General features: G+C 38.7%; 2 protein-coding genes and 1 long non-coding RNA gene across 6 annotated transcripts in view; 2 read left to right on the top strand and 1 right to left on the bottom strand.

The window, feature by feature from the left end:
• Nucleotides 1–6182, top strand: part of LRP12 (LDL receptor related protein 12) — a 71335-nt gene extending 65153 nt beyond the window's left edge. For both annotated transcript variants that reach the window (XM_004457558.5, XM_004457557.5), the window contains one exon: nt 2189–6182. In XM_004457558.5, the coding sequence (XP_004457615.1) occupies nt 2189–3049 (861 nt within the window). In that variant the 3' untranslated portion in view covers nt 3050–6182. The remainder of the gene's footprint in view (nt 1–2188) is intronic.
• On the bottom strand, nt 1569–13240 carry LOC105746027 (uncharacterized). Of its 2 annotated transcripts, XR_011645677.1 has the most exons (4): nt 13023–13236; nt 7782–7840; nt 2152–2387; nt 1569–1702 (listed from the first exon to the last, which is right to left on the bottom strand). It is a non-coding gene; the product is annotated as an uncharacterized lncRNA (long non-coding RNA). The 2 variants fall into 2 exon arrangements; XR_001118561.4 differs by having other exon boundaries at nt 1569–2387; nt 13023–13240.
• DPYS (dihydropyrimidinase) overlaps nt 11849–14707 on the top strand; it is a 110136-nt gene continuing 107277 nt past the window's right edge. For both annotated transcript variants that reach the window (XM_012524764.4, XM_004457556.3), the window contains exon 1: nt 11849–12314. In XM_012524764.4, the coding sequence (XP_012380218.1) occupies nt 12051–12314 (264 nt within the window). In that variant the 5' untranslated portion in view covers nt 11849–12050. The remainder of the gene's footprint in view (nt 12315–14707) is intronic.

Here is a 14707-nt window from a genome sequence, read left to right as displayed (position 1 = left end):
GGAAAGATTTCTTTTTAGGTAGGAAATCAGACCATCATTAATTTCATTCCATTCCATCTGCCTACTCTACTATCTACCACCCACCATGCCCAAGCCCTGAGACTACCCCATTCTCTAGGATTATTTATTCTTGTTAGAGAATTTCACTTCAACAAAATTTTAAAGTAAAATAAATTTATAATGGTAAACTAAATTTTATAATATAGTTAATGATATTAAACTTTTTTTTTTTAGATTGCAAGTATCCTAGAGTTCTCTTTATTATTTTTCAGGAATTTGAGGTAAATACATTGGTGTGCAGGTGATTGTTTCTTTAGATTTTCAAAAAATTGTTCTGCATTTCCCAAATCAAGATTTTTGTTGTTTTTTCTTTTTTTTTTTTTTTTACATGTCATGCTGAAATATTGGAACTGTAGATTTTTTTTAGATTAAACTTTTGACCTTAAAATTTTTTATCAATTTTCTATATCAGTTTTTAAAAAGAAAAACAATCTAATTTGCCATCTCAAAATAGGAATGCTTTTTACTTCATAAACTGAAGTATATAAAAATATTTCTAAAACTTTCATGAGATCCTCTTATAGACTCTCACATTAAATTGGCAATCTTTTAATTAAAAACTTTTAAAACTAAATAGAGAACTTCATGTCACTGAGAGAGTATAATGTGAAAGTCAGCATTCAAGTGTGCTGAAGGCATTAGTGATAAGCAATAGCTTCATAACATCCAAGGATATCTGAAGAGCCTTTAGTTCATTGCTGGATAGAACAACATAGTGCTCACACACAGGCTTAGACTTGAAAGTGGAATGTTGAGGACCAAACCTATGGAGTTCATTAGGGATGTGAACCACTTTTTTTTAAAGTTTATTATTAAGTTCTACTTAATTGTTGAATAATCTTACTCGTTCGTTAACAAATCCATGTATGCTCTTATTGACAATTTGTGCTTTACTAAGTCTAGATTATGAAATATGCCTATGATCGTAGCTTCTTAGTTTCCCATGAATTTTATTCTGGGGTTATATTCAAAAGGCCTGCATGCAATAATTATCATGAAGATAATTACTCCCTTTTTTTCTGTGACGGGAAAGGTAAGAAGCATTGGTATTGATAAGGGGAAACTGAATCATCTTTTGATGGGGAGAGTTATCAGTTCACTATTGTTTCCTAGAAATACAGTGTTTTAAATAATAAGTGTCAGTTGATGAAAACTTCAAACAGAATACTGTTAGAATTGAATACTTTGAATACTGGTATACTAGTATTCACTAGTATACAGGTATACTACCACTAGGTGGCGCTTAAAGATTGTTTTTATGAGTGCTATAGTTTATAAAAATAATAACAAAACTCATTTCATCCATAATAAAGAATATGCTTTTCTTTCAGCTGGGTAAGCTAGTTTTGTTCCACATACATCAATTAAAGATCACCTATTTTCAAAGACTAGGGATATGATAATTTATGCTTAACACTAAACTGTAGAAAATAAAAATTAATCTTTAAGATTGAGAAGGAATCCAAAGTCTCAGCACCACTGTGTAGTGCTTAAAAAAAAAAAAAGAATTCTTTAGCATTTTTGCTTTATTGTGTTGGTTTTTTTCCTTAGGCAAATTTGCAAATATATCAACACCTTTATTTGTGACAATATAAGTAAATCCTCAGTATCCATTCATTCGACAAATCCTTGAGATCCAAATCTGTGAAATAAAATTTTCACATATTTTACCTTGAAAATCAAGTCTAATTTATTCTGTTTAAATAACAACAACACAGAATAAAGGGCTTGGTTTTCACCTCATTTAGAGAATTTTGCTGGAGATCTTTTTAACTTTGTAGCTATAGAAGTAGCAATGAATATATTTTCAAGCTTTGATATACTTTAGGATTAGCTTACTAGAACAAAAAGGTTCTTTGAAGTTGTAAAACACAATAGCTGTTATAATTGGCATTAAATATTAAAGTTGCATATATAAAATAAAGTGTCAAGAAAATCTTAAACAATGATTCAGGTTATAAATTAGATTCTGTAGTGGGGTGAACCTTTATAGATGAGAGAATTTAATTTATCCTTCCTCAGCCCTAACAATGAGCAATGGAACTTTTGTTACATATGTTTTTAATAGAAGGTTATTTTCCATCTTAATACCTTGCTTTTAGCCCTCTTATGATCTTTTATTTTATAGGCCTCTGTTTTGGAAAACCTGAGGCTAGCTGTACGATCTCAGCTCGGATTTACTTCAATCAGGCTTCCTATGGCAGGCAGATCCAGCAACATTTGGAATCGTATTTTTAATTTTGCAAGATCACGTCATTCAGGGTCATTGGCTTTGGTCTCAGCAGATGGAGATGAGGTTGTCCCCAGTCAGAGTACCAGCAGAGAACCTGAAAGAAATCACAGAACTTTGTTTTCCGTGGAGTCTGATGACACAGACACAGAAAATGAGAGAAGAGATACAGCAGGAGCATCTGGTGGAGTTGCAGCTCCTTTGCCCCCAAAAGTCCCTCCCACAACAGCAGTAGAAGCAACAGTAGGAGCATGTGGCAGTTCCTCAGCTCAGAGTACCCGAGGTGGCAGTACAGATAATGGAAGGGATGTGACGAATGTGGAACCCCCAAGTGTGAGTCCAGCACGGCACCAGCTCACGAGTGCACTAAGTCGTATGACCCAGGGGCTACGTTGGGTACGTTTCACTTTAGGGCGATCGAGCTCGGTAAATCAGAACCAGAGTCCTTTGAGACAACTTGATAATGGGGCAAATGGAAGAGAAGAGGATGATGATGTTGAAATGCTAATTCCAATTTCTGATGCAGCTTCAGACTTTGATGGGAGTGACTGTTCCAGACCTCTTCTTGATCTTGCCGCAGATCAAGGACAAGCATTTAGACAACCATATAGTACAACAAGCCCTGGAGTAAGGCCTAGTAATCGAGACGGCCCCTGTGAGCGCTGTGGTATTGTCCACACTGCCCAGATACCAGACACTTGCTTAGAAGCAACACTTAAAAATGAAACAAGTGATGATGAGGCTTTGTTACTTTGTTAGGTATGACTCAGCTAAGGGAGATTGTATACAAGTTGGAGCAATATCTATTCATTGTTTTGTAACTTTACAATTAAAACTAGTTTTAGTTTAAAAAAAAAAAAAGATGCAGGGTGATTTCTTCTTCTGTGTTAGCCTGCATGGTTAAATTAAATATTTCTTGTAACTCTGAACTTGTAGAGTTTACTATTTTAGCAGCTACAAATACATTATATGTTCATATGTTCAATAATGTTCTTCCATTTATTTCTAATTGTTTTTATCCTGGTACTGTAGTTCATGGTAGAAATATGGCTGCTGAAACTCATTTGACTGTCAGTTTATTTATCCCGGTTTCGGTTTATTTGTACAAATAATATCTTCTTTCAATTGAACCCTTTATGCTTTTGCCAACACATCTTGTAACTTAATATACTAGATGTTAAGGTTGTTAATGTACAAAAAAAAATCCTTATATTTGCCTGTGTTTTTATTTGTATAAAATTTGTCTGAATAATATTGGATTTCATCATAATATGAATCTGTCAAAGGGAGAGAAATAATTTCTCTAAATATTTTTCTCTTATGTTTAACATACAGTGATAAGAAATTTAGATAGATAAATTAATGGCAAAAACAAAACTTTTATAGATTTTCTAATGTTGACTTTAATACTCGAATATGGTACAAACCAAATGGTAAAATCCCAAGTCATTTCTTTTTGTCATGTCAATTAAGTGGAATTAACCAGATGAAAATATTCTATGCATTAAATCTTGAACTTTATAAAACGTGTACAAAAATTGTACAAGATAAATTCCAACTGGTAATGTCTTCCCCTGATATAGGGTTATGCTTCTATTAGACCCTAGGGATTTGCACTACAATCTTATCAAGGTCTCAGATGAGTTTGGTGCACAAGCACTATCACTTTAATACTATTATTTGCTACCACAATGACTATATTTTTTCTTTTTCCATAGCTCTTTTTTTTATTACAACTTGAAATTGCTTTGCTGATTTCATATTTATTTGTTGTATTTAAAGACTGCATTATTTTAAGATTTTTTTCAATATATTTTATTCATTGTGGGGGGATCATGCTACATGTTGGAGAAGAGCAAATTAAGAAATCATTCGGATCACACACCCCCCTTTAAGTAGAGTGAATTGGAAAATCCTGCATATTTTTTTATTGTCAATTATGTTTATTTATTCTTAAGTGTCTGTTTTAGTAGCTTAATGATTGAGTATGAAAAATGTACTTGTGTGACTATTGCTATTTATTAAATTTTAAATACTTTGCTGAATGTCATTTTAAAGCATGTTTGAGGTCTTGTGTATTTGTTGTGTTATGCTGTCAGGAAAAACTGACTAAAATGTTTTAGTATGTATCAAAAATTAAAATGACTTTTTTTTTGTATTGCCTTGAGGTACTTTTTAAATCCAAGTTGCTCTTTGTTTTTGTTGAATTTTGGTACATATACAAATTCAATTCATATAATTCATATAATATTTAATATGTCTAGAAGAAAAAAGGGGGGGAAAGGATATTCTTCCTTAATTACTTTATAGTAAAGCAGTACTTATACCGGTACTTGAGGGTCAGAATCCCTGAGGATCTGAGTATTATTTCGCCTTTGAGAAAACTGCCTCTTAATTGATGTATCTTCTTGTAAGATGCAGTAACTCAATTAGTTCTTTTTTTATATTGTTTTCAGATACACTTCAGATCCCTATAGAATATTCTAATAGCAGAATTCAGGTTACCAAATTAATCTTCTTTTAGATCCTTATAATGTACTATGATGTATAGGATTTTTTGTTTTCTGGCATGTTTTTAATTATTTTTTAAATTGAATTATAAATCCTACTGCTTAAAAGTTAATTCTGTCTCCTAGCCCTGTCTGTCATCTTTTTAGTTCCCTTTCAAGGAGACAGATACCAATACCAGATTCTTGTATATCCCTCCGGAGTTACTATATACATACATAAATGTGCTGTTATATAGAAATGCCATCCAGGGCAATGAAAAGTGAAGCATACTACACATACTTTTCTGCACCATTTTTCAAGGCGAAAAGTGGTATCTAATCATAAATATTGAAAGTAAAGGGTATTTCTGTTATTTGAGTTTCACATTTAAATCATTGGTCTATCCTGAATTTATGGCTCCAACTTTTTCCCCCACACGGCCATCTAATTAATCCTGAACCTATTTATTAAATAACCCATCCTTTCCCTACTACTTTGAAATGGCACTTTTATCAAATAGTAAATTTGCATATTTTTAGTATGTTTTAGTACATTTCTAGACTCTAATTCTGTTCTTAGTTGATCTTCCTTTCTCTTTTTTAACCAGTTCTACACTATAGCTTTAAAATAAGTTATAAATATTCTTGCTTATTTTTCAATTTGAACTTTAGAATCAATTTGTTGAATTCCACGACCCTCCCCCCCTTTTTTGGCAGTTTTAAATGGAAAGCTAGTTGGAAAATTTAATGTCATTGTCACATTGAAGCTTTTTGTCTAAGTCACAGTGCCCGTCATTTGTTCAAGTGTTTTTATTTCCTTCAGAAGTGTTTTTAAAGTTTACAGAGATATCATACATTTTGTATAAGTTTTTCCTTAGGAATTTCACCTTTTTTGTAACCGTTATTAATGGAGTCCTATTTAATCATTTAACCTGGTTTTAGTATATATATGAAGGGTAATTATTTATTTATGTTAACTTTATATTCAGCCACCTGAATCCATGTTCTTGTCATTTGAAATAGTATTTCAGTTAATTCTTTTGGATCTTCTCTTTACAATTATGTCTATTGCAGAAAATGATAATATAACTTTTGTTCCAATTTGATACCTCTTTTTATGTTATTTAGTTGCACTATCTAGTTCTTCTAGAATAATGTTAAATTGATGATAATTAACGGGTTTCAGATAGAGTCATTCATGTTAAGGAAGTATCCACTGATCCCTATTTTTCTAAAAATTTTTCATCAAAAATGCATGTTGAATTTTATCACATGCCTTTACAATGTCTATAGAGATGATCATATGACTTTTCTCCTTATATCTTTTAATATGATGAATTAATATATTTTGTAATTTTGAACCATCTTTGCATTCCTGAAATAAACTCTACTTGGTCATGGTGTATTATTATTTTAATTTATTGCTAGTTTGTGTTTCATATGTCATTCAGGATATTTGCATCTGTATTCATCAATGAGGATAGTCTCTCATTTGCTGTTTTTGTGCTATCTTTGAGGAGTTTTGTTACCAATTTTATGCCGGTGACCTAAAAAGAATCTGGAAACTTTCCTCTTTCTGTGCTCAGGAACAGTTTAAATAGCATTGGAATAATTTGTTCCTTAGAGTATCAGTGAAATTATCTGAGGCTGGTGGGTGCAAGTAGCTCTTTGGCAGCTCCATTGGTGTCTTCCGTGGTGACTGGGGCATGTAGATTTGCATCTTACCTGAGCTCAAAAATCATCCATTTCCTCCAAGTTTTCTGTTTGCCTAGAATTGAGCAGTTACCTCTTTCTTTTCTATATATATATATGACACTTTTCTCCTTACTATGCCTTATTTGTTCATGCTTCTTTAATTTCTTGAGAGCTAACAGTTGATCCCCCACCCCCTTTTTTTTTAAATTGTGTATTTATTTCCTCTGAAGAACTATGCTTTGGTCTCTCTAGTAACTCTAATTTTTTTCTGTTTTTTCAGTTATTAACCACTTTATTAAATTTCTTCCTTTTTGCTTTCCTTAAGTTTATTTGGTGGTTCTTTACCTAACTCACTGAATGGGACACTTGATTCATTTGTTTTTATTTGTAATAATTAATATGAGATTTAAAGTATGGGCTTAATTCTGAGCACTGCTTTAGTTCTTGCTATTACTATTTTCTAGGTGTGCTGCAGTTTCAGTTTTGATTTTCTCTTTGACCCAAGGAAGCAATTTATAAAAGGATTTTTTTTTCTTTTCTTTGCATTTTAATTTTTCAGATAAAGGAATTTTGAGTGTTGGTGGTATTTTGTTTTCTAATTCTTATTGTTTGTTTTTAATTAGTTGAGATCAGAGACTAAGTGTATGAACTCTACTTTGAGAGCATGTCTTTTCTCAATATTTTAAATATTCCAGGAGCACTTAGAAAAGATGCCTCAGTGTCTTGGAGCACTCATTCTTTGATCCTTGCTTCCTGATGAGCTGCAAAGCTGCTTATCACCTACTCTCAGAAGTCTTAGAATGTCACTTCTGCCAACTGAGATTCAACAGGAAGAGAGACACTCTACTCAACAGTACAAATAGCAAAAAATTTGTGGTCATCTTTAATCTACCAAAAGCACAGTACCTGATACATAAAAAACACTAAGTTACAATTAATATTTTAGGTAGAAAAAAGTTTTACAATCCCACTAAGTAGCTCATTTGCTAAAAAAGATAGCAAAATAACTCAACTACTCAGTTGTGTCAAATACATTAATTGTGGGTATCTCATCTTATAAAAGGGTAAAACAATTTTACCTTAGCACATTATTTGAGTCCCAAATCAGCACTGATGTAAAGAAACATTTAGTCAGTTGGTAAATGTGAACATTTAGCAGCTTTTCAACTACATTTAAAATAACTTCTATTTCAACATAATATGTTTTTATCATAACCAATAAAATAGTTCTAAATTTACAAGAGGCAATATAAAGTAGTGAGTAAGCATTTGGAGCCAGATAACCTGGACTTAAATCTTGCCCTTACCTTTTATAGAATGCAGCCTTTATCAAATCACTCAATCATTCTGTATCCCAGTTCATTGACTGTAAAATGGGGATAATAACAGGGTATTAAGAGATTAAATAAGTTAGTATATGTAAAGTTCTTAAATGACTTGATGTAAATGCTTAATAAATCTTAGCTACTGCTGCCGTTATTGTCCAGGTCAACTATTTTCTACCTCTGCCCAGGAGGTGTGCTTCAGAAATTAGCACCCTCTGAAGTTGTGCAATGAGCCAGTTCTCTCTCTCTTCCCCAATAAAGTCAGGCATGGCCCTCCCTGCTTTTCATGGATGCTATTGGTGACAGTTACAAAAAAAAATTGTCCCTGTTGATCTGCTCAAGAGCTTTAACACTAATCATGCCAAGCATCATCCCACAAATCACTGCAGGCATTACATTCCATAGCATCTTGCCAAAGCAGGGAGCAGAATCAAAACAGTCCTGAATCTAGAAGGTCGACATGGTCTTCCAATTCACTTGTGATCCAAGAATTTAATTTTAGGACTCTCTAGTTGGGTTTCTTGTTCACAGAATCACAAAAACTGTAAAGTGCCAAGTCTAGCTCTCAGAAGCTCTAGTCAACCAGCTCCTTTTCAGTTGAGGAGACTGAACCCTGAGAGTTTTGATAAGAGCCAAGCCACTCAGTGAAGAAAGTCATCCATTTGCTTCTCTGGCCTTTCTGACCCTCCAATCTATCAGTCAGGGCTGGGGAAGGTCTTCCAGCCGCATTGCTCCTACCTATACTCAAAGCAGATGTGCTTTCCTGGTTTAAGCATCAACAATCTTTATAATCCTTTAAAATGCAAATACTCCTCCAAGGAATGCCTTCTCAGACATACCTTCCTATGTTGGTTAATCAAACTGATTCCTTCCCCAGCAAGAAGGCAAAGGAGCAGTTGTCCTACTTCCCCACTTCCTCACAGTGCCAACACTCTGCCTCAATAATACAAATCTGATAATTGAGGACACTGGTGTCTGAGTAACAAGGTAGCTGAATGAGGCTGAGAAAAAAAGGAAAGTGAGGACAGGTGTAATGAGGACAAACCACCACTGAGCATGCTTGCCCAGCTCAGCCTCCCAATACGCAAACTCGAATGGGAGAATCATGACTAGGCAGGGGAGTGGAAACCCCTTCTGTGAGCCAACATCCCTTAATCTCCTCTTCTGTTGCTGCTGGTACATCTCAACGAGTCATTTCTACAAGCCCTCCTTTCTAATAAAAGTTTAATTAAATGTGGGAAGTTTGTTTTATATTACAGGGTGTTTTGTAAAATAGAGTATCTAAGATAAACCTTTGAAATGATTATTCAGACAGAAACGAGGTCACAACTGCACTGACATGCAATCTTGTTTTCTTCAGTGCTGCTTACTTTTACATCTTCTCAGAGTTCCACTGTATTTGTAATTACTCCTTGCACTTTACATAAAGGTCTTTATGTCAAATTGCACAGCCCTCCCAGTTTCTTTTTCCTGGTTTGATAGGTCTGTGGAATGTTAAATTTATTGATGCTTTCTCATTTTTAATCATCTTTTTTTTTTTAAAGATTTATTTCTCTCCCCTTTCCGCCACTCCCCCCCCCCCCCCCCCCAGGTTGTCTGTTCTCTGTGTCCATTTGCTGCATGTTCTTTGTCTGCTTCTGTTGTCAGCTGCATGGGGAATCTGTGTCTTTTTTTGTTGTGTCATCTTGCTGTGTCAGCTCTCCGTGTGTGCGGCGCCATTCGGGGGCAGGCTGCACTTTCTTTTGCGCTGGGCGTCTCTCCTTACAGGGCGCACTCCTTGCATGTGGGGCTCCCCTACGTGGGGGACACCCCTGCGTGGCAGGGCACTCCTTGCACGCATCAGCACTGCGCATGGGCCAGCTCCACACGGGTCAAGGAGGCCCAGGGTTGAACCGCGGACCTCCCATGTGGTAGGCAGATGCCTATCCATTGGGCCAAGTCTGCTTCCCATCATTTTTAATTATCTTGAGGTCTGTGTAATTTGAGACTCAAATTTGGCAATATCTTGCATGCCACCGTTGAAATTGCCATCTCCAAGAGCATGTGTGATCACCCCGTCTCCAAACCTAAACGTCTCCATTAGTTGACTGTTAAAAGTGACAAGATTCAAAGTAAATCTGACTAAACAAAAAGTGGAAGACATGGTTGGGTTCAGGAACCCAAACTATGTAGTGAGGAGCCAGTTCCTCTCATCTTTCCTCCCTGGTCTCCTCTGTATTGGCTCTGTTCACAGAAAGGCTATTTCCTTGAATTGTCTAGATGCTCCCAGGAGCCTCTTGTTTATATCTCCCTAGATCCAAGTCCAGTGGGAAAGCACAAGCTTCTTGTCTGCAGAGCCTTGGGAACTGCCCTCATTGGATATGACTGGTGTGCTTGGGGCAAGTGCCCATCACTGAGCCCTGCTATGACTTAGGTGAGAAGTCCAGTCCAGGAGCCATAAGTCGCATCAGTTCCACCAAAGCTAGTGCAGTGGGACGAGGGGGGGGGGGAGGGGGGAGTTTCCCTCCAAAGAAACTCCAGTTTACTGTTATCAAAAGAAGTAACAGAATATAACAACAAATATCCATTATACTCGCCAATTCTCTGCCTGCCTATTGCCTTTCCTGGAATTCTGCCTCACTGCTATCACTCAGTACCCTTGGATTTCCTTTTCCTCTGACTGCTCCTGCTGTGTTGCCTCTTCTTACTCTAAGTAAAGATATGCCCATAATTCAGCTGACCCTATCCCTCCTAGCTTAACCAAATGGAGTTTAGATTCATCACTTCCTTTGTGCCTTTATCCACCCCATCCCCTCTAGCTAGAACACCATTTCTTCTCACCTGTTGTTTTCATTCCCTAGACTGCTGAAAGCAGATGCCATGAAATGGGTTCCCTTAAACAATGGGAATTTATTAGCTTACAGTTTGAGGCCAAGAAAATGCCCAAATGAAGGCATTATTAGCAATGCTTTCTTGAAGACTGGTTGCCTGCAATCTTTGGCATTTCTGCCACATGGCAAGGCACATGGTGGCATCTGCTGATTTCTCTTTTCTTGTCTGGGTTTCATTGATTTCATATTCTTGCTTCCATGGCTTTCTCTCTCTCTGTATTCATTCCATATATAAATGACTCCAGGAAGAGGATTAAGACCCACCTCACATCTTAACTGAAGTAACCTTGTGAAAAGGTACTACTTAATTGAAGGGGTCAACACCCACAGGAATGTATTTTAGAATATATCTTTTTGGGGTACATACAGCTTCAAACCACCACACCCCTCATATCTAGATATTCAGAGCCTCTATGTTCTAGTTCAAATAGCTTAGTGAATCTTCTCAATCTAAGCCAGAAATAAACTCTTTCCCCTAAACTCTTCACACCTTTTTAAAGTAGGATTTTTTAAAAGTCCTTTGACTTCTTGAGGGAAGGAATGTTGCTTATTTTCACTTAACCGCCATGCAATTCCCACTACAGCCTTACAAACTGAATATTTGTTCAGTAAATTTGTTTAGCGCTTCCCATTTTATACATTTGCATTCACATCCGTCCTCATATTTGCTTCTCAAAGCAAATCTGGAGGGAAAGTTAAGAACAAGCATTATCTCAGTTTTATATTACGAGAAAACTGAGGAACGCAAGAGGATAAAAGGTTTAATGAGGACGTCTGAACTAGTTTCACGGAAAGGGTGGGACCAAAATCCTAGTTCTTGAGTTACATGCCTGTTTCAAAGAAAGAAAAAAAAAAGTCGCGGCTACCCGTCAACATCATTAAAACCTGGAGAATAGTTTATACGAAGTCGTTTTAGTTCCAAATAGTTTTACTATCTTACTCTGAACTTGCACACGCTTATGATTTGTTCCTCTTATAGTTAAAGAATATTTAAAAGGAAATCCAGGTCAGTTGGTTCTGTTCTGGTGTGGCAGGGGGCTAGTTATTGTTGCCGCTGCCGGTGGCTGTGGTTTGTTTCTCTTTTTGCACAGAGACCCCTCTCTAAGCGAAGAGATGAGGGGGCTTTCTTTCCCCAGTGCGCCTTTTCTTATGGAAAACAAATGTCCTTCGCTCGCTACAGGGCGACAGGAGCGCGGGGCTCGCGTTTTATTCTGACCCGGCCTTTAGGTTCCAGCTCTGCCCACCCCGAGGGTGGAGCCGGCACCCGGCCCAGGTCAAAATCCCGACGCCGGCCGCCGCGCTCCAGACTTGGTAGTGCAGCCCGAGCCGGGGACCGTCGGCGGGGACTCCGCCAGTGCCCGGAGCCCGCGCGCGCACCGCCATGGCGGCGCCCACGCGGCTCCTGATCCGCGGGGGTCGCGTGGTCAACGACGACTTCTCGCAGGTGGCCGACGTGCTGGTGGAGGACGGCGTGGTGCGCGCGCTCGGGCGTGACCTGCTGCCCCCCGGCGGCGCGCCCGCGGGGCTGCGGGTTCTCGACGCCGCCGGCAAGCTCGTCCTGCCCGGAGGCATCGACACGCACACGCACATGCAGTTCCCCTTCATGGGCTCGCAGTCCATTGACGACTTCCACCAAGGCACTAAGGTACCGCCCGCGCCGCGCGCCCCACCTCGGCGCGCCCCAGCCGCGGCCCCCGCGGTCCTGAGGGGGCCATCCGCGCATGCGCAGCGCGCGGGACGGTGGGCGGGAGCGAGCGGCCGGGCCCGGAGGCTGTGGAGCTGGGGATGAAGATTTTCCACGTTGAGCTCCTTCTTTCCAGACACCCTTTTCCGGTGGCGTCAGCCCTGCCTTGGCTGTGTCAGACGCCTCCCATTCCTAGGTGTGGGGAGTTTGACAAGTTCGACAGCCTATTCCCTTATCTTTATTTCTCTACACCCCATTCCCAGGAATCCTCCATTTTCGTTCGTGTTCTGACAAGCCAGGCAGTTCCACAGATCCTCCACAAAACCCATAGAATCTGTTTCTTCGGTCTGCACGCCCAGCCTTTTCTCTAATCCTCCACCCCAACCAAAACCAAAGGAAAAATCCATCCACCTAGTAGTTACCGCCTTGACTCAAGATTAGCGATGCGTGGTGAAAAGTGTCTGCATTAGGGCGGAATGGACTGGAAACCCCACTGCGTCCACAATCTTTGCCCTTACCCCCCGGCTCCAGAAAGACTCTACCAGAAATAACATTCCAACACCCACACTCTCTCCAAGGCTCCCTTGGCCCAGATCTTCCCGAACCGATTTGCTTGTGGGTTTGCTCCGGGAACATGAGAGAGGGACCCCGATTCTTGCGATTGAGTACCTGCAGTTTTACTGAGGAGGTCGGTAGGATTACAGATCCCCTGAAACGTGTCGCGTGTCACCACTGACTCAGCGTCTTGAGGGCGGGGATGTTGTTTATCTTCATCACTCACCCCTCTCTGCAATCCCCACCGAAATCACCGATTACCAACCCCTCCCCGCCCCCATTAGGGCCGGGTTTGGGTTTCAGAGGGCAGAAAGGCCTGGAAACCTGGGTCAGTGAAAGGAACCGCAAAACACCCCCACCCTACCCCACCCCCGCAGAGCAACTGGAACCAATGTCAGCAGTTAAACACCGCAGCTTTACAGAAAAGTCACAGTTAAAATTCCACTCGCAGCACCTTGGCCAAAGGAAAACCCACGCCCTCCTGAGTCTTGCATTTTGGGGTTGAGTTGAAAAAATGACTCCTTCCAAAATGAAGGGGTATTGACATCCCTACAACCAAGGTTCTTGCCCCGGGCTGTCCACGAGGTTTTTTCGGGGACCACAGGACGCGTGAGATAGGTCGGACAATTTAGTTCAGGCATAAACTCTGCAGTCTTTTAATGCAGTTTTGAGATGGTGTCTTTGCCTACCCTACTGATATTAATGGTTTTACTCTCCTTACACCCCTCCCCACTCTATATTTGCCGGTTTCCTATAATTGACCAGAATACTTAAAAGAAATGCAAGTGGATTTGACCCAGAGAGATCAGTCTGGGTAAGGCTCCACACACCAATATTTGGAAAGTTTCTTCCTAGTAACTAATTACCGACCTTTATTAGCAGGTCAATGATCAAAGTCTTTTGTAGGACCAATTATTATCTATTTTAAAAATTGGCAAACTGTTTTGAATACTCACTTTCGCTTTTTGCTAAAAAGTAAAATATGCTAAATTGTAATAAATTCATTTTTACATTTTAAATAAACATTTGATATTAAAGTGATATATGATTATTATAGGCACTTGGATTAAATAACAGGAAAGCAGAAAGAAGAAAAATATTATCCCAATCTCAACCGATATTTTTGTGACAACCAGTATTTTTCGTGCATTGCCTGTATGCTTTATTTTACACAATTGAGATCATATTGTGCAAATATGTATGAATCTGTATGTATATCTATATATAAAATTTTGTTAGGAGCTGTTTTCACTTATAGTAAAAGCTCCTTCTGTTATTACAGACTCATCATTAATAAAGTGCTTTGATGGTGGCAGGATGTTCCATTGACCACCCCTGTTTGCCAGGCCCTCTATATCATTTCCCTTCTCCCACAGCAGTGCAGTAGCTTTCATTTCTCTTTCCCTCATCAGGGTTTCAGATGGAGCAACCAAGAGCAAGTGCTTGGAATGGGGAGCGACATTCTCTCCCTTTCTCAAGATTGTGTAAGCATGCCCAAAGGCAGTTACATTTCAATACTGAGAAAGAGGGACTGGTAGCTTATTGTAGTCTGCTGTCAATATCTGAAAGGACTTATCTATCTAACATGTAAGCATTTAGCATTCAAAACACTAAACAAAAACACCCTGTTTTTCAGGAGTTTCAAGCAGAAAAGGAAGGGTAGAGTCAGACTTATTAAAATCAATGATTCAACAAACACCAAATTCATGTTGGCTATTAATCAGTACGCAAACAGGGACCGAATTGCAAAAGTCTACTTTGAAATTGGTTGGTCTTTGCTCAGATTCCAGGAGATAAAT

This window comes from Dasypus novemcinctus, chromosome 14 (genome assembly GCF_030445035.2).
Source record: "Dasypus novemcinctus isolate mDasNov1 chromosome 14, mDasNov1.1.hap2, whole genome shotgun sequence".
NCBI lineage: Eukaryota > Metazoa > Chordata > Mammalia > Cingulata > Dasypodidae > Dasypus > Dasypus novemcinctus.
This window is presented reverse-complemented; position numbering and strand designations above follow the sequence as displayed.